This window comes from Malus domestica, chromosome 17 (genome assembly GCF_042453785.1).
Source record: "Malus domestica chromosome 17, GDT2T_hap1".
Classification (NCBI taxonomy): Eukaryota; Viridiplantae; Streptophyta; class Magnoliopsida; order Rosales; family Rosaceae; genus Malus; species Malus domestica.
Genome location: NC_091677.1, coordinates 22,699,789 through 22,722,122, shown reverse-complemented (window position 1 = coordinate 22,722,122; position 22,334 = coordinate 22,699,789). Strand labels below are relative to the sequence as shown.

General features: G+C 37.4%; 1 protein-coding gene and 1 non-coding gene across 2 annotated transcripts; one reads left to right on the top strand and one right to left on the bottom strand.

Moving 5' to 3' along the window:
* The first annotated feature begins 3,156 nt into the window (after positions 1-3,156).
* TRNAR-UCU (transfer RNA arginine (anticodon UCU)) lies at positions 3,157-3,229 on the top strand. The gene has a single exon. It is a non-coding gene; the product is annotated as a tRNA-Arg (tRNA).
* An 18,081-nt stretch (positions 3,230-21,310) lies between these two features.
* LOC139193417 (uncharacterized) lies at positions 21,311-22,114 on the bottom strand. The gene is made up of 2 exons (XM_070816426.1): positions 22,024-22,114; positions 21,311-21,801 (listed from the first exon to the last, which is right to left on the bottom strand). Exons 1-2 carry the CDS (start codon positions 22,112-22,114, stop codon positions 21,311-21,313), a joined length of 582 nt encoding a protein of 193 aa, XP_070672527.1.
* Positions 22,115-22,334: the final 220 nt, after the last annotated feature.

Below are 22,334 nucleotides of genomic sequence, written 5' to 3'. Positions count from 1 at the left end.
ACGGGATTGCCAAAAAGAAGAAAGAAAATAAAACCTGATTGGGCCCAAGGAAGTAGGAGCCCAATATAATTGGTCCATAACTTACCCGTTTACGTGCATTAATAATCGTAACTTTCTCGTTACAACTCCGATTCAACCCTAATTCACGTCAACGTGCTCGTGACGTCGAGTACGAATTAATTAAATTAGTGGGAAAATAATTTAAAACTATATACGTACATCCACGTGACCAAGCCAACGAGGGCATAATTATCATTTTACATACATTCGGGGAGAAAAATATATATATTTATTCAGGACGGGTCGTCACAAACTACACATGATTTGTTCATATTTTAATAAGGTTCAATTTCACAAATAATGAGTGAGGGTTTTTACAATAATAAATGGCATATATAGAAATACTTTTAAAATAATTAAAAGCACTTTCAGACCCATGAGAAAATAAGTAGAACTTAAATTCCTCCAGCCCCTTGGTATTCATACTCATTCCCAAGATAAACCAAAAAAAATGTTATATACCAAAAAATTGACATTTCCTACCTACTTTCCCCAATGTTAACAAAATGGGAAATAAATTTTGCATATCCATATGGGAAATCATTCTCATGAATTCATTTCCTCGTATCAAACGCAACCTAAAAACGCTTTTGGTTAGTAGAAAAAGTAAAAAGCACTTTCAGTGCTTTATGAAAATAATAATGCTATTTACACACTTATCTTTGTCTCTCACACATCCTTATTTAATTTTAAATTTAATTTTTATCATTAATCTTTTTTAATTCATTTAATTGGACGATCGAAAATGGAGAGGGGTGTGCAATAAGTAAAACTAGGTGTACCTTGAAAAGACACTCATTGTTGTATGCTTCTTTCAAGAAATACTTCAAATATTTCCAAGAAATACTTGCATTTTTATTAAAATTTTCAATGTGTTTATAATGAAAACAGTTCCAAACGAGACCAAAGACCTTTAGCAACCTATTATGAAAAAAAAACAGATGGTTCAATTTGGTTATATCAACACATCAACACATTGTGTAGTACGAACTATTATAAAAATTCGTGTCTAGGCACCCACTTAGGTGACAACTCTTACTTAGACAGAAAATAGATAAATTTCATTTTACATTTTATTTTTTTCAATAAATTGTAACAATTGTTGAATACTTAGATGAACACATATTATATGTTTGTTCCTCATATTTTCATTATGTTCCAATACTATATAATCTATATGTCATTCTACTTTCTTGTTTATGTATTCCAATGAAATTATATATTTAAGCAGACACTTATCTATACCATATATAATAAATTTACTTAAATCCGTCTAGTCCGTCTAGGCTTCCGTCTAGCCGCCTAATCTCTAAGCCCTAATCTGCTGCTCTACTAGTGCCTAGCGTCTTTTATAACCTTAATTTTACGGTATAACAATTTGAATTATAACATTACTAATTTTGGATTATTTTAATTTATAAAGTATGCCGATAGCTAGTGCATTTGGTAGGTGATGGGAAGAAGTTGATGGTATACCAATTGAAATATGTGGGGTTAACTTATACAAGAGCTCGTGCCGGTATTTAGGGCAATATTCTACTACTGAAGCTACAACAAGGCCTTACTATTTCTTTTCCAAATACCCTACTACCAAATGTTTACCTTTTCTTTGTTTTTGTTGGATAGATCAAATTTAGATCACTTGATGAGAATCTTATCAATCCTCAGAATAATGGGGCTCCAAAGGAATGAACCCAACCAACTGTGATGCATGATGGCCATATAAGTAGCAATATTATTGGTTGCTGGACCCCTTCGTCCTCCACTGAATTTCCTCTTTGGATAATGGAGAGATTCATAGAATCATAATCACATCATTATGTACTCACTAGTCAACCACATTTAGCTCTTTCATAATACAAGACTCTGTCCCACTAGTACTCCCGGTACTGTTCTAAAAATTCCCGTCTAGTGCCGCCTAGGTCCCACCTCGGCGCTAGATGGTTGGCCACCATTCCGATTAATGCTTAAGCGTTTGAAAATTAAGAAAGAACGCCTAGACCTGCTGAGGCACTCGCCTAGGCACCGGCCTAACCTGTCTAGACCCACCTAGGCACCCGCTTAGGTTGAGACTCACTTAGATAGAAAATAGATAACTTTCATTTTGTATTTTATTTTTTTTCAATAAATTGTAGGAGACTTGTTGAATAGTTAAATGAACACAAGTTATATGCTTGTTCCCCATGTTTTCATTATGTTCCAATACTTTATAATATATATGTCATTTTATTTTGTATTTTATGATGAAATTATATATATTTTAAGTATAAACACACTTATTTACACAAAATATAATAGATTTACTTAAATTCGCCTAGTCCGCCTAAACACCTGCCTAGACCCCGCCTAGGCGCCTAGGCACTACGCCTCAGCCCGTCGTCCGACTAGCGCCTAACATCTTTTACAACCCACTCCTAATCGATTCATTTAGGTCAATTTATATAATTATACTATAACTCAGCTTAACGGGGTTGATTAATCATACTAAAATCGGAAAACATAAGCTCATTCTTAACTAGAAGATACGTTGTCAAATTTTTTGCACATGACACACATTGACACGTATAAAATCGAAAAACTAAAGGTGAGAATTTACTTCTTCAATGAGAACACCTTCCGCAACAAAGTTAAAATTCAAAACCATGCAGATAAGAAATAATAGGTTGAGCATCTTTCAAGAGTTATTTGATGAAAGCTCCAAAGATGATAAGCAATCTTCAGTCCCATCGTGACAGCCAAAATTTCTTTAGGCATAAAATACCCTAAAATACTTTTTTAATGAAACCACTAAAAAGGCAAAATTTGAAATTTACTTTGTCCTTTATTTTTTTTAGTTAGTGTATTTCTCTTTGATTTACTGTGTTTCAAGTTCAAAATTTTTTCTCTTCTTCTTAGTGTAAATTATTATAAAATACCGATTTTACCAATAAAAAAGAAATTAACATTTGCACTCAAAAACTCTAATTATGCACTCATGACACAATTATTATTTTTGAGTGGTAATAATAGTTAAAAAAAAAAAATTTCTGCGTTTGGTTTTAGATAAACAAATAAGTTATTGTATAAATAAATAATTTAGACAGCACCTGTCAACAAGCGCCCATGGCCTAATGGATAAGGCGCTTGACTTCTAATCAAGCGATTGTGGGTTCGAGTCCCACTGGGCGTGCACCCTTTTGTTTTCTAAATTTTTTTATGCTTCATTATTTCACAGTTCACTTCTCCCTCTCTCTGCGTGTACAACACTACAACGTGTCTTGCGAACTACAGTTCACTGCCATAAGACTGGCCGCCTTGCTTCCGTGTTCCACTCGGTTCCGCTGCTGCTCCGGCCAACACGTACTCACGACCCGTCAGTGGCATTGCCTTCATACCACATGTATATCATTTTTCTATAAAGATGAGACTCACATATGTTGGTAGAGGCTAATTTTATTAGAAAAGTGGTACACATATGGTATAAAAAACGTAATAAGTGTAACATTACTCTGATCTGACTCATTATGTGACTATATAATTCAATGGCGTAGCCACACCAAAGGCTACAACGGGCTGTAGACGGGAGGGTTTGTGGCAATATGTATATATTTTAGTGTATGGTGGAATATAATAGGAAAAAAAAAGTGCAAGATAATTTTTTTTTAATGAAACTAGCCCTCGTGAGTATTTAGCACAACTAAAAATATAAAAATTACCATAGAAATTGTGATGTTATTTTGTTCAAGATTATTCTGCTTTGGTTCAGTAGGCTTTATATTAGTTTCAATCAATTTTTTTTTAAGATAGCCTTTACTTCTACTTTCGTTGTTTTGCTTTGTGCTAGTTGTGCGGTTGTAATTAAGATATCAAGTTTTCTATTTTTTCTTGTGTTTGCATCTAAATATATGTGAAATCTGATGATTCATTGTAATTTTGCAGTTTGCGATTTCGAAGCTTATTGAGTTCATGCCAAACAAATTTTAATTATACAAATATAGAAATTCAACTTAAATTTTTGCATACAATAGGTATGTAGAATATATATATATATATATATATATATATATATATATATATATATATATTTGATTTTAGGGTAAATTTTTTAGCTAGCTCACTCATAAAAAATTGGAAGCTTTAATGAAAAGAACTTGGGCCAACTTTTTTTAACGAAAAACCATTCACCATTTTTATTTAATAAAAAAGACTTGATATTTAATGAAAATGACAAAAGTAACATATAACAGGCCAAAAAAAATTAAATTCCATGGGCTGAAATAAAGCCCAACATACAACATCAAATCTTTCTTTCAGCTTTGCCCTTAACAAAGGTTAACCCAACTTCACGTTATTTACGGAATTGCCATCGAGCGCAAAAAATCAAATAAAACAAAAAAATTTCAATTTTTTTTTTCTTGCAACAAGCCATTGCTTTCACACCCCGACCTAAAATCAAGGCATGACGGCCAACACGCCTTGATTTTAGGTCGAGTCTCGGGCCGGAATGTGACAGTTGAAACCCCACCACACCAACCCCAAAATTAAAGCTCAATCCTGACATGATTAATTTAAGAACCATCCCCATTTCCATTTTTCCTCTATGGCGTCCCCTATCCCAACTTCTATTTTTCCTCTGCACAATGCTCACAAACTAAAAATATTACTTTTCAAATTCAATTTAATAAACAACCAACTTACACTTCCATTCCATACATATATATCAGAAAGAACAAAGCTCTTCTCAAACAGAAAAATAATCTACATGTTAAAAAAAAGAAATAGGTAACTCATGTAAGTAGTTGATTAGCTTGGTAGTTAAAGTTATATTGTCAACTTATGACGTTGCAGGTTTAAATTTTTGTCCTCTTAGAATAAATTAGTATATAATATTGCTTATACTAAAAAGAATAAGCAATTAGTATAGAATATCGCTAGTACTAAAACAAAAATTACATAATAATACCCATCAATTATCTTTTATACTAGCAAATTAATTGTATTGGATTATAGCTTTACAAGTCGCTTTGTCATGTCCCAGCAACAACATGAAAACAAATCAACAAAAAATGCATTGGTATCATACTAGAAATGTGATACATTACGATTCCGCAAGTAATAAAAAAAATCAAATAGCTCAAATATTTCCACAAGTAAACAAAATTAGCAATTATAAACAAATAAAAAGTGTCCAAAACCTAAAATCTTCGAACTGAACACTACCGCTATATTTAGACTATTTCTAGAACTAAATATTGACTATTTTTAGAATGAACTCTAATTATTTCTAGAACTAAACATTGATTATTTCTAGAATTGAGCACTAATTATTTCTAAAACTGAGCACTGATTATTTTATTGTAGTTTCATAAATAGTATTTATATGTTCCCTTTCAAAAATAGTTTTACTTATTTTAATTCAGTTTTCAGAAATAGTGTGCAATTTTGTTGCAGTTCTAGAAATAATGTGGGTTATTTTGGTTATATTTCAGAAATAGTGTTGGTTATTTTGATGCAGTTTAAAAAATAATGTTTATTTTGTTTCATTCCATAAATAATGTGAGTTATTTTGGTTCAATTTCAGAAATTGACACACCTCGACCGAAGTTGAGATGTGTTGGCCGTCACGTAAGTGTGACGTAGCCTTGTACGCAAAGCAGAAGCGATAAAGAGTAAGGAAATACGAACAATTTAAAACCAAGCAACTAGCAATCCCAGTTAAGATAGGATGCTAGTGAGAGTCTAAGTGTATAAATACACTTTCAGAGCAATAAGAAAGTCTAGTTGCAGTCAAATAGGACAATTACTAAGATACAACACCCGAAGGTGAATCCTACTTTTTTTTTTTCGGATTCTGTCAGAACACCGTTGGATTCCTCGTGGCCACCAAACTCTGCTACTTAAAACCTGGAGGGGCGAAAAACAAAGTCGAGTGGGTCAGTAAAACACACTTACACGAAAACCTTATTTTCTTTTGAATATACCAACCCCTCGCCGTAAAACAAGTATGTAGATACTTTCCTAGAAAATAGAATACATAAATATGTATATATCTCAAATCATGCTCAATAAATCATGATTCATATTTGTATATATGCCATGCCCAATAACATAAAAATACCAAAAGTAAGCCAGGTGATGCAATTCACAATAACCAACTGCTAGCCGAAGTCACTTGACGTGATCTATACGGCGGAATCTAGAACTCATCTCAATCACAACATCAATCTCATATCTCATCAAATAAATCATCATCTATATACGTCACATATCTCATCATATCTCATCATGTATACACATATCTGCACATGAGTCGGAACCACCTCACGTGGTCTGACCGACAAGACTGGGTGTAAAGTAATAATAAGCTCTAGTGCTACGATCACGTGAAGACTGTGCGATAAATCGCGGGTCACCTACGAGTCGAACCCACACAAAGTGGTCTATACGACTGGACTGTGCACCTAACTTGGATCCAAGATGAGCGTGTGGTGCGAGAGGTGAACATCACGTGAAGGACTGTACCCCTAACTCTAGGTGGGAGCACTAACACTGGGGTGCAGATTAATGAGCTCAATATGCATCACAACATCACCATCTAACTCAGAAACATTACCAGCATAAAATACTCACATGTAGCTTACCTAGGCCTCCGCAGCACCATGCAACAATATGCATAATTATGATAATGCATATGCTAAAATAAAATGTAGGCATAACATGGCATTTAAATCACATTTCCTTTAAATACGTTTTCAGGGAAAAATGTCAAGTGTATATATATATATATATATATACTGAAAATAACTGCCCACTCACTGATATGTAGCTGGGTCGTAACCCCCGTGCCTAGCCTGGCTACGCTCATCCTCCAGATAGGTCTCGCCTATAGGAGAAGCAACTATATAAACGTCACTTTAATGCACATATACCAAACTATGTAATAACTTTTCATACATAGCTCAAATTGGGTATATGAATATACCATAGTGACCTACACAATCTCAGGATTGTCCCCATATTTTTAAAATAATTTTTCATCCACCCACGCGCCGGCGAATGCACGGCAAGACACGCGGCCACGCGCAGGGAACCCTAACGGAAACAGTAACGGCAGTTAGGGAATATTCCGTTAAATCCTAATAGATTATGTTAAACTTAACTGACGGCGTCAGAATATTCTGTCGTCTTTCAACCTCAGACTCCGGCGACCGTCGCCATCACCGAAAAATTGGGAATTTTTCAAATCGCTATATCTCACTCATTTTTCATCCATTTCCTACGAAATTTGCACCAAAATGAAGCTTACAACTTGAAGAGCATTTCCTTACCAATTTGAAGCTCCAAAAGTCACGGAATCTTGTCAGAGAAATTCCACAAAATCCGGCCAAGCTTGAAACTCACGATCCCGACGTCCAATTTCACCCAACGAACCACTCCGAGCTTCCTTAGGATCTCCTAAAACTTCCTATGTCCTTAAAATTCCCTAAAAATCAACATTTTATGTGAGCATGAATAGTACCTCAAATTGGGGTTCGGATTTCACGAGTTTTCAAAGGAGTTCTTACCTGAAAATGGTACCATTCAACTCGTATGGTTCTCACGAACACAATGGTGTGCTTCACACCTTCGATCTTCACACTTTCAATGGGTTTTGAGTGTAGTCCGTACAAGAGAGAAGAAAAGAGAGAGAGAGAATGCGTCCAAGAGAGAGAGAGTACGAGAGGGTGAGAGAGAGAGTTTTGGGTGTGTGTGTGTGTGTGGTCCTCACACTAACACATCACCAAACCCACATCTACAACCAAACAAAAACTCTAAGTCCTAAATTATCCAAAATTAAGCTAGATCAACCAAAAAACCCTAATATTAAATCCCATGAAACGTTTAAGGGTATTCTCGGCATTTCCCATCCATGAGAATAATTTTCCAAGACGGGCTGTGACAGAAATAGTGTTAGTTATTTTGCTGTAGTTTCAGAAATAATATGTATTTTGTTCTATTACAAAAATAATTTGAGTCATTTTGCTGTAGTTCCATAAATAGTGTTTATTTGTTTAATTGACTTTAGTTTTCAGAAATAATGTGGGTTATTTTGTTGCAGTTTCAAAAATAGTGTGAGTTACTTTGTTGTAGTTTAAAAAATAATGAGTTATTTTGTTGTAGTTTCATAAATAGTGTGAGTTTTTTCTTCTGTAGTTTCAGAAATAGCGAGTTATTTTGTTGTAGTTTTGTTGATGCATAAAACCGGAGGTCTTGGAACAACGTAAATCTGACCGTGAATCTGCATGAAATGTAAATTACACAAGATGTATCGTGGTTCACCCCAAGGTTTGGGCTACGTCCACACTGAATATGTATTTATCTGAGGGAGAGAGAGAGAGAGAGGAGGAGGAGCTCTGTAATGTGAGAGCTTTGAGAGGGGGTGAGAGGCTTAAGAATTGGCATCCTCTAATTGTAAGGGTGAGGGGTCCTTTTATAGAATAAGGACTCCTCACTTATTATATATTTGCCCCTTCCTTTATCATATAATTACATCTAAGTCCCTCGAGTATTTATATGAGGTCTAAATATGAGACCCTAAATATGGTATAAACAGTAGTCCCCCAATTCTTCAGTCAAGAGAGTCTTTTGGCTGGAGACTTGAAATTCAGTCCATGTGTGGGCCGAAGTAACTAGATGCTGTCTTGAACTGATGCTCGATATGAGGCAGTGCTCAATCTGAAATGACGCTCAATTAGAAGTAGCACACTGCGAGGCTGCTCGGCTCGTGGCTTATGTTGCCTTGGTTGGCTCGGCTTGCGGCGTTTGAAGGTGAGGGAGTCCCTTTTATAGAATAAGGGCTCGCTCCTCAATACATGAATGATGGGCTAGAGTTAATGCTGTCTAATGATGGTGAGAGAGTCATTTTTATAGAATAAGGGCTCGTTCCTCAATACATAAATGATGGGCTAGAGTTGATGCTCGGGGAGGCGGTTGCTCAGTAGGCGGCGATGCTCTCTAATGGTGGTGAAGGAGTCATTTTTATAGAATAAGGGCTCGCTTCTCAATACATAAGTGATGGGTTAGGAGTAATGCTCGCGGCGAGGCGGTTGCTCAGTTGGCGGCGTTGCTCTTTAATGAAAGTGAGGCAGTCCCTTTTATAGAATAAGGGCTCGCTCATCAGTACATGAATAATGGGTGCTCTCTAATGAAAGTGAGGGAGTCCCTTTTATAGAATAAGGGCTCGCTCCTTAATACATAAATAATGGGCTAAGTCCCCCAAGTATTTTTCATGAGGCCCAGTTGAGGCCTAATATATGGTGTATAGTGTAGTCCCCTAAGTCTTCGGTCAATAGAGTCTGTTGGCTGGAGACTTCAAATTGAATCCATGTATGGGCCGAAGTGTCGGTTGTTCGGAGGCGGTATTTGTATACCCTACACTGAAGCTTTGTCGGTGAAGTTTTGCGAGTGAAGCTTTGCAGCTGGAGCTTTGTAAATGAAACTTTTGAGGCTAGAGCTCTTGTAAATGAAGCTTTTGAAACTAGAGCTCTGTAAATGAAGCTTTTGAAGCTAGAGCTTTTGTAAATGAAGCTTTTGAAGCTGTAGCTCTGTAAATGAAGCTTTTGAAGCTAGAGCTCGTAAATGAAGCTTTTGAAATTAGAGCTCTGTAAATGAAGCTTTTGAAGCTGTTTGACATGAGTGGTGCTCATGAATGTTTATGTTGATTAACATGAGTGATGCTCATGGATGTTGTCATGAGTGATGCTCATGAATGTTAACATGAGTGATGCTCATGAATGTTGACATGAATGATGATCATGAATGTTTATGTATGATTATCATGAGTGATGCTCATGAATGTTTATGTATGAATGACATGAGTAATGCTCATGTATAATTTGGAGTACTGGGCGTACTTTTGATCACCTGGTTGGTGGTATGAAGGAAAGTACGGGTTGTACATTTCATCACCTGGTTAGTGGTAATAGCGGCGGGTTGCTGAATAATTGTGGGGTACTGGGCGTACTTTTGATGACCTGGTTGGTGGTAATAGCGGTGGGTTGCCGAATAATTGTGGAGTCATAGGGCCTGGTTCTTTTGGGCATATGGGCCTTGGCCCTCCACATATCAGTCCAGCTCATTTATTTTGGGCTTTTTGTTTTTAATTTTATTTAATTTTATTTTTTTACCCTCTGATGGGGTTTATACATATTACCCTCTGATGGGGTTTATACAGCTATCTCCGAAAGATACGAAAAATAATTTACATCATTCTAAGATAAATCCGACCCTCTGATGGGGTTTATATAGATGCCATCACTACCGTAATTATGTCTGATTCTTTTTATCTTCTTTTGCTTTCTGCTTTGGATATGTCGCTTGACGACATGATTAAGGGCAATATTCTTTCTCTAAAATGACAGCTGCTTGGACATCTTTTTCGACACCACCCCTTTGCTTTTCTCTGGCTTTCTCAAAGAATGAGAATATGCATGATAGTGGGCATCTTCATCAACAAAAGCAAAAGTAGACAGGATATGCATGATGGTGGGCAACAAAAGTAGACAGGATATGCATGATGGTGGGCATCTTCGTCGACAAAAGCAAAAATAGACAGGATAGCAACGCGCCTGGAAATCACCATGCCCGAGCTGACCAAACAAGCCATCTCCGCACGTGAAAAGATATCCAGCATCCCCCCCATGTCAGTACGCTTTACCAAGATCCTCACAGGTTTGTTCATAAACATCCTTGTGATTTCCAGGGCTTCAGGTGGCATGGTAGCAGAAAACACCCCAACTTGAACCTTTGATGGCAGGAGCTGGAAAATGTCGTAGATCTAATCTTTAAAACCATGAGAAAACATTTCATCAACCTCATCCAATACAAACATCTTGATGTAATCTGGGCGAAGTGATTGCCTTCTCAACATGTCAAACACACGACCAGGGGTTCCAACAACAACATGAACACCAGCTTGAAGAATGCACTGATCATCACGAACACTTGTCCACACTGATATAAGCCTGAACCTTTACGTACGACCAGGGAAACTCCGACGGAGAGCTCGGAACTTCAGGCTCCATCACGGCGAGGCAAGTGGTGTGTTGGTGGGGTCCCAGTAGCGGCCCAACACTTCTTATTGAAATCGCCCTGCATATTCTTCGATATGAACGGCGTACGACACAGAGGGCAATTCTTCTGGTCATCCCCGAACGAAATGAATCCCAAATCCGACTTGGGCCGCCTCTGGGTTTGCTAATAAGCTGGCCTCACCACGCTATCTCCCTGAACCAGACTCAAAATCCATCTCCCAGCATCTTTCGACTTAGACAACAATGTCCTCTCGTTATTAAAGGGCAACATCGCAGCCGTCGTATTTTTCTGACCCACATTGGTATGCGACGGTACTCGCTCCGAGCTCCAACCCTTTTAAACTCTGAGATTTGCGTGCCAATAACTCAGTGTGCCAGGACTGGGAAAGTTACTTGATTTCCGAGACGCTATCGAACCCTTCTTTATCGTGCATAATCTCGGCGAGGACACAGAGGCATTGTTGTTCAAGTTCAATGAGGCGGGTCTTGGCTGGTATAATTTATTTAATAACGCTTTAGATATGGATCGTCGGTCCTGGCATTCTATGAGGGCGAGAGAGAAAGAGCTTCTGGCGGATTTGAGGATGAAATCCGAGTCGGACCACTCGAGCTTTCCTCGTGGCGGCGATCGTGTGGGGTCGAGTTCTGTGGAGATATCTCGGCAGCAGTGGAGTCGACGTCGGAGACGAGATCAGACGGTGCTGCTCGGCTCTCCGAGTCATCTGGCCCTAACTGGAATCCTGCCATCGTGGAGTGTCGAAAGAGATGCAGCATTCTTGCTCGTAGATGCGGTTGGTGGGTTCTAGGATCCGTACCCGGGAGAGATTGGATCGGAGCAGGTCCATGGGTAGTGTTCCTTCCATGGAGGTGGAAATGTCGTGGAGGGAGAGAGAGAGTTAGAGAGCAGTGCGAACTTGCTGTTAAAAATTTAGAATCTTTGGGGCTATTTGGGGCTCTTTTTTATGCTTGAGTTTCTCTTTCTCTCTGTAAATTGAATGGGCGTCTCTGAGTGTGGATGTTGGGTTGTTTGATTCCTGGGTTTTTGCAGATTCATGGTGGAGTGTGGTGAGGTCTCACGGTGGTGAGATGAAAAAAATGAAAAAGAACCGACATAGCTTTTTGTGTCGATTCCCAAAGACGACGCCAAATGTTGATGCACAAAACCAGAGGTCTTGGAACAACATAAATCTGACTGTGAATCTGCATGAAATGTAAATGACATAAGATGTATCGTGGTTCACCCCAAGGTTTGGGTTACGTCCACACTGAATATGTATTTATCTGAGGGAGAGAGAAAGAGGAGGAGCTCTGTAATGTGAGAGCTTTGAGAGGGGGTGAGAGGCTTAAGAATTGGCCTCCTCTAATTGTGAGGGTGAGGGGTCCTTTTATAGAATAAGGACTCCTCACTTATTACATATTTGCCCCTTCCTTTATCACATAATTACATCTAAGTCCCTCGAGTATTTATACGAGGTCTAAATACGAGGCCTTAAATATGGTATAAACAAGTTCCATAAATAGTGTGGGTTATAATAGTTCAATTTCAGAAATAATATGAGTTATTTTGCTGTAGTTCCAGAAGGAGTATGACTTATTTTGCTGTAGTTCCAAAAATAGTGTAAGTTATTTTGGTTTAATTTCATAAAGAGTGTAAGTGTATTGGTTCGTTCTAGAAATAGTGTGGGTTATTTTGCTGTAGTTCCAGAAATAGTGTGAGTTATTTTGGTTCAGTTTTAGAAATAATGTGAGTTATTTTGCTATAGTTTAAAAAATAGTGTGATTTTTTTACTGCAGTTCTGGAAATAGTGTGAGTTATTTTGGTTTAGTATTAGAAATGTGGTGGGTTATTTTGTTTCAGTTTTAGAAATAGAAGCCACTGTTCATGTTTATAATTTCCCGTTCCTCAGTTTAAGTAGACTTATTAAATGTTATATAAATAAATGTTTATTTACACTTAAAAAAAACTATATTTGTATTACGAATTTGGGTTTATTATTTAACATAGAACATATAAATATAGAATTTTCTCTTTAGTATCTTAGTAATTTGATGGTATGATATGAAATGCAAACTCAAATGATTATGAGTTTATAGTACTTTACAAAATATTTCCAAAAGTCTCATGAATTTATAATAAAGTTTAAAAGAATTAATGATGTTGTTACACGTGAATAAAAAACATAGGCTAATACAAGACATCACATCACACCTCCCAATTTTTTTTTGTCGGCATGTGTATCACCTCCCAATTCATAAGTCCTTGAGTTAATAGGATGCTAGGTGGCGGAAGCTTATAGGATTACAATTACAAAAGAAGACTTTGTTTGTCACGTGGGAGAGAGAAAATAGGACTGAGGTTTCACGAAGACACAAGGGAGACATAATGGCAGAGAGAAGGAAGATAGATATTAAACGGAAAAGGCAGGGGCAAAATAAAAAAATTCAGTGTTTTGGCCATTTTAATTGGACTGATTTAGTATTGGGTTTTATCTTAATCATTAAATAAAGTTATTACCTGATTTTTTGTTAACCTTCAAAGTTTTCAAATCATTTTTATTAGTTTTCCTTAAAAAAATTTCTAGCTCGGCCCTTGATATAATTGGAGAAAGCAAAAATACTCAGTCCACATGGGTCGCGTTGAGTTATTTAAGATTCATGTTGGATAGCATACCCTTCTTCCGTGAGAGAGCTTCTCTCCTTCTATGAGAGTTCTTCCCCCTCTTTTGGTGAGGGTTTCCATCTTGATTGACAACTTCGACACTGACTCTAGCTTCGACTGGAGTCCGTTGCCACTTTTCCTCTTCTTCTGTTTTCTCCTCCTTTCCCCTTCTATGTTCTTCTCCTCGTTGCCACTGCTCCTAGCTATGGCTGGGGTTGGTGGTAGCCTCTTGCTCCTCTGGTTCTCGTTTTCTTTTCTTTTGTTCTTGCTTGTTTTTTCCTCTACCTTTTTGTTGTTTCCACCTTCTCCTCTTCTCTCTGGTGCCTCTGATTTCATTTCACCAGCTCCCCCTTCTTCCTTTCCTTTTCCCTCCACCTCTTTTCTTTCCCATCCTCCACACCTTATCCTTTCCACTTGGCTCTCTCCTCCATTGGTCTCACACTTTAGATCGGGTTCCACAAATCACTATTGTGAACCTGAATCTTCGCGATTTCCATTTAGGATGAAGATGTGTAGAGCTTCGTATTTTCTCGATGCTTGGGTGTTCTCACCACCTTCTTGCCTTATCTTGGCCTTGTTACCGTTGTCGTTCGTGGGGTTTTTCTCACGAGCTTCCCTTGATTTGTGGTGCCTATCTTCGATGTGTTCTTTGGAGGTTGTTGCAGTCTTCTTTTTATGCCTTTTGGGGGCTCGATTTAGCTTGATTTCAGGCCACTGGTTTGAGTTTGGTGGTTCTTATGGCAGCAGCAGCAGAGGTTGCAGTGGTAGAGGATGCAGGCTCTTCGGGCTTTTTTTTTTTTTTTTTTTTTTTTTTTTCTGTTTTTCTGTTGGGCTTGGTTGTTGTACTTTGGAGGTCCATACTTTGTGGTTGTGTTTGTTTTGTCTGTGGGCCTCTCTCTTGTAAATATGTGTTGTTCATAATAAAACAAGCAGCCCAATGTTCGTTCCAAACAAAAAAAACATTAGTTCTGTATCTTTTTCACAAATCACAAGCAAATGATCCTAATTAGCATGGCCTTAAGCCTTGTTTTGACAAGACAGAGACAGTTAAATGTCATTTCTAAGTTCTCACATGATTCTCGAGTAAAAGGTGCGTGTTTTTTTTAAGGGAACTTTAACGAAAAGTACCTGGTACTGTTCACTTTAACGAAAAACCATATTTTTACACTAAAAAGTCAATTCTGGTACTATTCACTTTACCCTGTATTTTGTCCTTATCATTAAAACTCAAAGTTTTCAAACCCTTTTCATTAGTTTTCTTTTTTTTTTAAATCTTTTTACAAAAAAATTCTTGTCAATATATAATATAATTGTCATATATCTTTTCATCACATTAACTCTCGTTGGATTGTAACAACACCATCATGGCTGTTCGAGTGCGTGGACAAATTCTTACTTTTTAGGGGCTTCCCTGCTACGTTAATTAAGACACGAGCATGGACATCTTTCCATTTGGATCTCACACAAACTAATTTTAGTTGATCCAAAAGCTGAAATTATTTGTGTCTTGAATTTACGAGCAACGTGTGTTGGTGTCAACATTTGTACAGAGTCTAGATTGGATTTAACACATAGTTGCTCCTAGCATTATTTTTGGTCTCAACAGCACGAGATCGCTCGAGAGAAAAAGATAATAGATGTGTCATTGTTGGAGGTTGGGGTGGAGTGAAGTAGTTGTAGCCTTGGAATAGGATCTCAAATTGGGTCTCAAAGTTGATGGACGGGGTCGTGCGCATTTTGCATAAATGAAAAATAATTTGACCCCATAATATGTCTTATGTTTATTTATGACCAAGAATGTGACACGAAAGTTCTTTATCTCATTTTGAGATGGCCAATTTCCGATGTTGGTTGAGGTGTCATATCATATCATGCAATGCACTATTCTCTCCCATTTCTTCTTCCTCTAGTTGTTTAATTTATTGCGTTATAGCTATATAAGGTAGAATAAGTGCCACGCCTCTTGAGTTATTTTCTACTGGGAGTCACACAGAGGTTTTTTCTTGTCAACATGATGGATGGATTTTTGAACAAACGCGCCAGATTTCTTATCTGAAATTAGATTTCTTAAAAATGTCCCATTTCTGCAACTACCCATGTGATTAAATACCATTTTTTTTGCTTCTTATAAGTGTGTTGCTATTGTATCGTGTGATTGAAAACACCTTGTGTATGATGAGGACTTATTTTTTTTTATTGTTTTAGTAAAGTAACATACAAACTGTTGATGCACAAAATCAATAAGACTTTGGAACAACGTAAAATGTTAAGTTTATGATCTTTGCAAGGTTGCTTTGGTCACCTAGTGAGGATAATATGCAAAGAGATAGAGATAGGGAAGTAAACACAAGATGTACGCGGTTAACCCTAAGTTGGGCTACATTTACGAGAGTAGAGGAGTTCTCATTAATAGTAATGAAGAGTTTACACATACATAGGTTCAAGCATAATCATCATTAGTGAGTTCTAATGACGAGTTTAAGTACAATAATGACATTAGAGGTTAAATGTAGGAGAATGGTCTTCCTTTATAGTTGACGAGAGTCTCTAGCTTCCACTCGTGATCAGTGTGGAAAGCTAAGTTTTACTCTGATATTAACACATGTCGCACTCTGATTGGCTTCCTAGTTGGATAGAACTTGTGATTGGCTTCCTAGTTGGATAGAAACTTTTGTGCCTCGGCAAAGGTGCCTCAACATGAATCCTTGAGTGGGTCCCTAACTGCATGGAGTTGACTAGTGCTCGATATTTTCGAGATTGGTGAAGTATGGTATAAACACCAACTAATATTTCAATACAGTGGTGAAGAAAGATGAGATTTCACTATAAAACAAATTGATAATATGGAGAGTAATCTAATTTATTTATAAACTCATGTAAGATCCCTCATTCCGTCAATGTAAGATTTATTCATCCATTCATTTTCTTTTGTTAGTAAAGATATTAGAATTGACTCACACAAATGGCAGTGACGTGCAAAAATTTGGGTTTAGTTTAATAGCAAACTAGTGGCTAACTCAGTCCCTCTTTCTCTTATGGGAGAGTACCGTTGTATAAAAACAAATGATAACCTGAGAGTAAAATATCTCTTATCGTTGTATCAAAAACAAAAGATAACTTGGAAAACCCTACAATTGGTTTCTTCATCATATGTATGAGGTTATGTGTTTCCAAGAATTGTAATTACTTACTTGTAAGTTCTATATATTAAGTAAATTTAAGTATTTTTGTAATGTGAAAATTAAAATCTAAGATGTTTGAGCTTTACAATTCATTGCATAATCGTACCTCTATCACGGTATTGATTGGGAGGTTAACGTGGGTCGACATAGATTTTGATCATTCCCGTAGAATTCTAGACTTAAAATTGCTTCATGACCACTGCACTTTTGGTTTGGTTGGTATGTTTTTTTCTGTTTAAAGTATAAATAATATAAAGCCAAAGAAGCCCCCCATATGATTGCCTTAAACTGGTTCTGCTCACTAATAGGGAAAGCTATAGGACTTTTCCCAAAGGAAAGAAAAATTATTGTTGGAAAGATGCATGTTTCTTTCAAAAAAAAAAAAAGTTGGATGACCCATTTTCTCACTCTCCATGTTGTTGCAAATTGCATTACAAAGCAGTCACTTCATAATTTCTCTCTCTTTTACCACGTGCTAAAATTTGGAGTCGAATATGTCATGGTATATGAAACAACCCAAGTGTGAAGGAAATACAACCTTCTTGTACAAATATTTTTTAAAAGTCTGGATTACTCAATAGTACGAAAAATGAACAGTTAGAATTATATTTAAAAAAGGGATCTTGAAGCGAAGTTGTTGAAAGAATTAGAGAGCCTCGATTGGGTCTTTGAATGGTTGTTTCTGTTGAGAATGAGTCTCACATTGATGGGAGGAGGGACATTGCATGGACATATAAGTAAGTTGGGCTACTCCTCATATAGCCAATTAGTTTTATGGTGGAACCTCAACTTTCTTCGTGGTATCAGAACAGGTTGTCCCACGTGTGAAGCCAAACGGCCACACATGCTCCACGTCACCCCATTGTGTTGTCCACATGTTAGGCTTGAAAATTCGCCACATGTGAGGGGGCGCGTTGAGAATGAGTCTCACATTGATGGGAGGATGGACCTTGTATGAGCTTATAAGTAAGTTGGGCTACTCCTCATATAGCCAATTGGTTTCATGGTATCAGAGCAGGTTGTCTCACGTATGAAGTGAAACGACCACACGTGCTCTACATCACCCCATTGTGTTATCCACATGTTAGGCTTGAAAATTCACCACACGTAAGGGGGCGTGTTGAGAATGAGTCCCACATTGATGGGAGGAAGGACCTTGCATGGGCTTATAAGTAAGTTGGGCTACTCTTTATATAGCCAATTGGTTTTATGGTGGAACCTCAACTTTCTTCACTTTCCTTTTGTAGAAGGCATGTACATAGATAGTGGACACAATACAATACTAACAAGGTTGATTGGCGTTCAGAGGAAGATAGAGAGACTTAGAGAAAGCTTTGCAATTGCAATGGTTGACAAGAGTCAGAAAAGGCATGATTTTGAACTTGGGTTATGTGGTGTTTAGACCTGATCAAATCCGGATTGGGCTTCACTTTCATTGGAGACAGATTGGGCTTAGGTTGAAGGTGTTAACTGTTGTGTCCCTAAATTCCAACTTAAGTGTAATTGGACGGAAAATCTTGCCCCACGTTTTTTCATGATTAAACGCTTGAGATATTTAAAGAGGTTTTGGAATCCTAGATTCCGTACTTTATATTTAGCTCACTGCACTAGGCAGGACATTAGAGCAGTTCCACCCCATGCTATTAGGTTGGCACCCAGCTTGAAAAATGGACCAGCCTTTTTTTTTTTGGCTCGACCCTAGCCTAATAGGCTGGCATCCAGCCCAAGTTAGGCCATAGGCCGGCCTAGAATTAACAGACCCATAGGACGGCACATTTGATGCCATGCTGACACCAGCATGGCGTCAGAGGGCATTTGACATTTTTTTTGCGCTAGGCGTGTAGGAAGGCCACGCATGTGCAGACGCACTCAGTAAATAGATGATGAGGCCACGTGGCTCGTCTTGGGCCGTTGGATTTCCAACGGCTAGTTTTATGGATTGTTGGATTTTCAACGATGAAATTTTTTTGAATTTGACATCTAATGGCTAGTGACATGGCTTGATCTGGACTGTCTGATTCAAAGATCAACGGTCCACATTTTTCCCCCCAAAATTAAAAAAAAAGGCACAACGGTTAGAATTATGACCGTTGGTCACGTGTCAACGTATAGGCTGTTGGATTTGAATATTTTTCAAATGCAACGATCTAGATTAATTAACTAAATTAAAATTTATAAAAAATTAATTAAAAAATATTAAAAATTGTTAAAAAATACAGAAAAAATTTAAATTTTTTTTCTTTCTATAAATACCTAAACCTCATCTTCCACCTTACACCACATTTCAATATTTTCAACACTTTCTACCAAAGCTTTCATATAATTTTTGAGAGAAAAAAATGACTACGTGGAAGCTCATTGAAGATGTTACGTTGTGTGAATGCTGGGTTCACACCACTTATGACCCAATTATAGGTAATGAGATGGATAAGCGAGAAATGTGGAGTAAAATTACAAAAGCGTTTTGCGATGTACATGGAAAATACGCCAGAAGTAGTCAAGGTCTTCAAGGTTGTTGGAAAAAACTCAACGCATCCTTTACTTGTTGGAAAAACGCTTTCTCTCATGCTTCTGGTAATCAGCATAGTGGGACAAGTTTAGCGGATCAGGTGACAATATTTTAATTTATTTATAAGTATTCCACCCGCATCAATATTTTAATTTATTTATTTGTATTACACCCGCATTTTCTAATACTGTCTTATCCCACATTTGTAGACAATACAAACACAAGCATTCTACAATACGAAGAACCATAACAAATCATTCAGCAAATGGAAATGTTGGCAAATTGTCAAAGATTGCCTCAGATACAAAATTGTGGCAACCGGTCCATAAGTTGTCATGAATGGCATGGGTCTACAAAGTTCGCCAGAAGCATACACTGCTGAACAAGAAGGTGACACATTTGAAAAGATGGAAGGGATGCTTGAAGAAGTGTCGGAGACCCAACCGACTCGTCGGTCCCTCATGCCTCAAGGTAAAAAGGCATCAAAGAAAAAAGGTAGTTCTTCCAAAAATGACTACACTAAATATATGGACGAACTTGCTCGCCAAGATGAACTGAATATGGCGCAGGAAGCAGTTAGAGATGAGGAAAAAGCTGCTGCTATGGCAGCAATATTAGCAGCTATTAAGAAATGTGATGCAACGGCTAAGAGACAAAGAGAAATACTTAATCGAGAAAACAAGATGATTAGAGAAGCACTTAATCGAGCAAATGAGATGCTTAGAGAAGAAAGGATGGCTCAAGCAGATCGTGACACTATGAACAAGCCTCTAGTAGGACTGTCTCCGAATTCAAAACATTCTTGGACATCGAAAAAAAGAGACGTGCAAGAGATGCGGAAACAAGTCGAGGGGGTTCTAGCTACACATATCCTAACAACGAAGATCCTAGCACCACATATCCTAGCTCCACAGACCTTGTATAATTTCGTATTTATTTGTAGTACTTTATTTAATTTCGTCTTATTTTTTAGTACTTTATGTAATTTCGACTTAATTTTTAGTACTTTTTGTAATTTTTTATTTATTTTTATTAATAGATGTAATTTCATATTTATTTTTAGTACTTTATGTCACATTCCGGCCCGAGGCGGACCACTTCCTGAGCCCGCTCCACTAATGTAGCACGATATTATCCGCTTTGGGCCCCGACCACGCCCTCATGGCATTGTTTCTGGGAACTCACGAGCAACTTCCTAGTGGGTCACCCATCATGGGAGTGCTCTGGCCATCTTCTCGCTTAACTTCGGAGTTCCGATGGAACCCGAAGCCAGTGAGCTCCTAAAAGGCCTCGTGCTAGGTAAGGATGAGAATATACATTTAAGGATCACTCCCCTGGGCGATGTGGGATGTTACAATTTATGTAATTTCTTATTTATTGGTAGTACTTTATGTAATTTCTTATTTATTATTAGTACTTTGTGTAATTTCTTATTTATTATTAGTATTTTATGTAATTTCTTATTTATTTTTAAAACTTTATGTAATTTCAAATTTATTTTTTGTACTTTATTTAAACACATCAAATAAGATTACATAAACTCACCAAATAAACTTAAAAAAAAAACACCAAATAAAATTACATAACCTCACCAAACAAACTTAAAAAAAACACACTGAATAAGATTACATAAACTCACCAAATAAACTTAAAAAAAAAAACACCAAATAAAATTACATGATCTCACCAAATAAACTTAAAAAAAAAACACACTAAATAAAATTACATAAACTAAAAAAAATACACTTTATTCTTCAACCACAAGCTCATTTTAATTATCTTCACCTTGTTGCAATCCCCACTGGTACTCAATCAAGTCATTCTAGCGGCTTATGTGCTAGCATGGCTCTTACACTGAAGTGTACCGCTCAACGATCAATTCATTGTAACGTCTATCCCGTTCCAACGACTCGTGTTGCACGGGATCTTCGGTCCGGTCATGAGAAGAGTAGATACATGTTCTTGAGTTGTTCATCGTATCTGGCTCGTATTCATCGACGACATCATAATCATACTCATCTTCCACAATCATGTTATGTAGAATAATACACGTCATCATGATGGATCGAAGAGCCTCGACATCTAACATTCTAGCAGCAGCCTTAACAATAGCCCAACGAGCTTGCAAGATACCAAAACAACGCTCCACATCCTTCCTACACCCTTCTTGACTTTTTGCGAAGTGTTTTTCTTTTTCACTTTGTGGATGTGGCACTGTTTTGACAAATGTTGTCCACTTTGGGTAAATGTCGTCTGCAAGGTAGTATGCTCTGTCGTATTTATTGCCATTAACCCAATACGTGCATCTCGGCGCTTTTCCTTGCAGCACTTTGTTGAACACTAAAGATTGGGCAAGGACATTTATGTCATTCTAAGCTCTTGGAACACCAAAAAAAGCATGCCAAATCCATGTATCAAATGAAGCCACTGCTTCCAAAATGATACTTTTGGCTTTTTTTTTTCTGTCTCCATAAGCTCCTTGCCATGCACTTGGACAAATTTTCCAAGTCCAGTGCATGTAGTTGATGCTTCCAATCATACCAAGAAAGCCTCGCATCTCACCTTTCCTCAGAAGCCTTCGCATGTCCCTTGGCGTGGGTTTCCGGAAGTACTTATTGGTGTAGAGGGCTTCAATTGCAGAGCAAAACCGCATCAGGGACTCCAAAACAGTAATTTTCCCATCCTTGCAATCTCATCCACTTGATCTGCAGATACTCCATATGCAAGCATTCACAAGGCAGCCGTAATTTTTTGCTCAGGAAGAAGACCTAGAACATGAAAAACATCATCTTTTTGCAAAAAGTATGGATCATGGTTGCAAATAGCACTCATGATTTTGTCGAACAAACTTTGTTGTATTCTAAAACGACTAG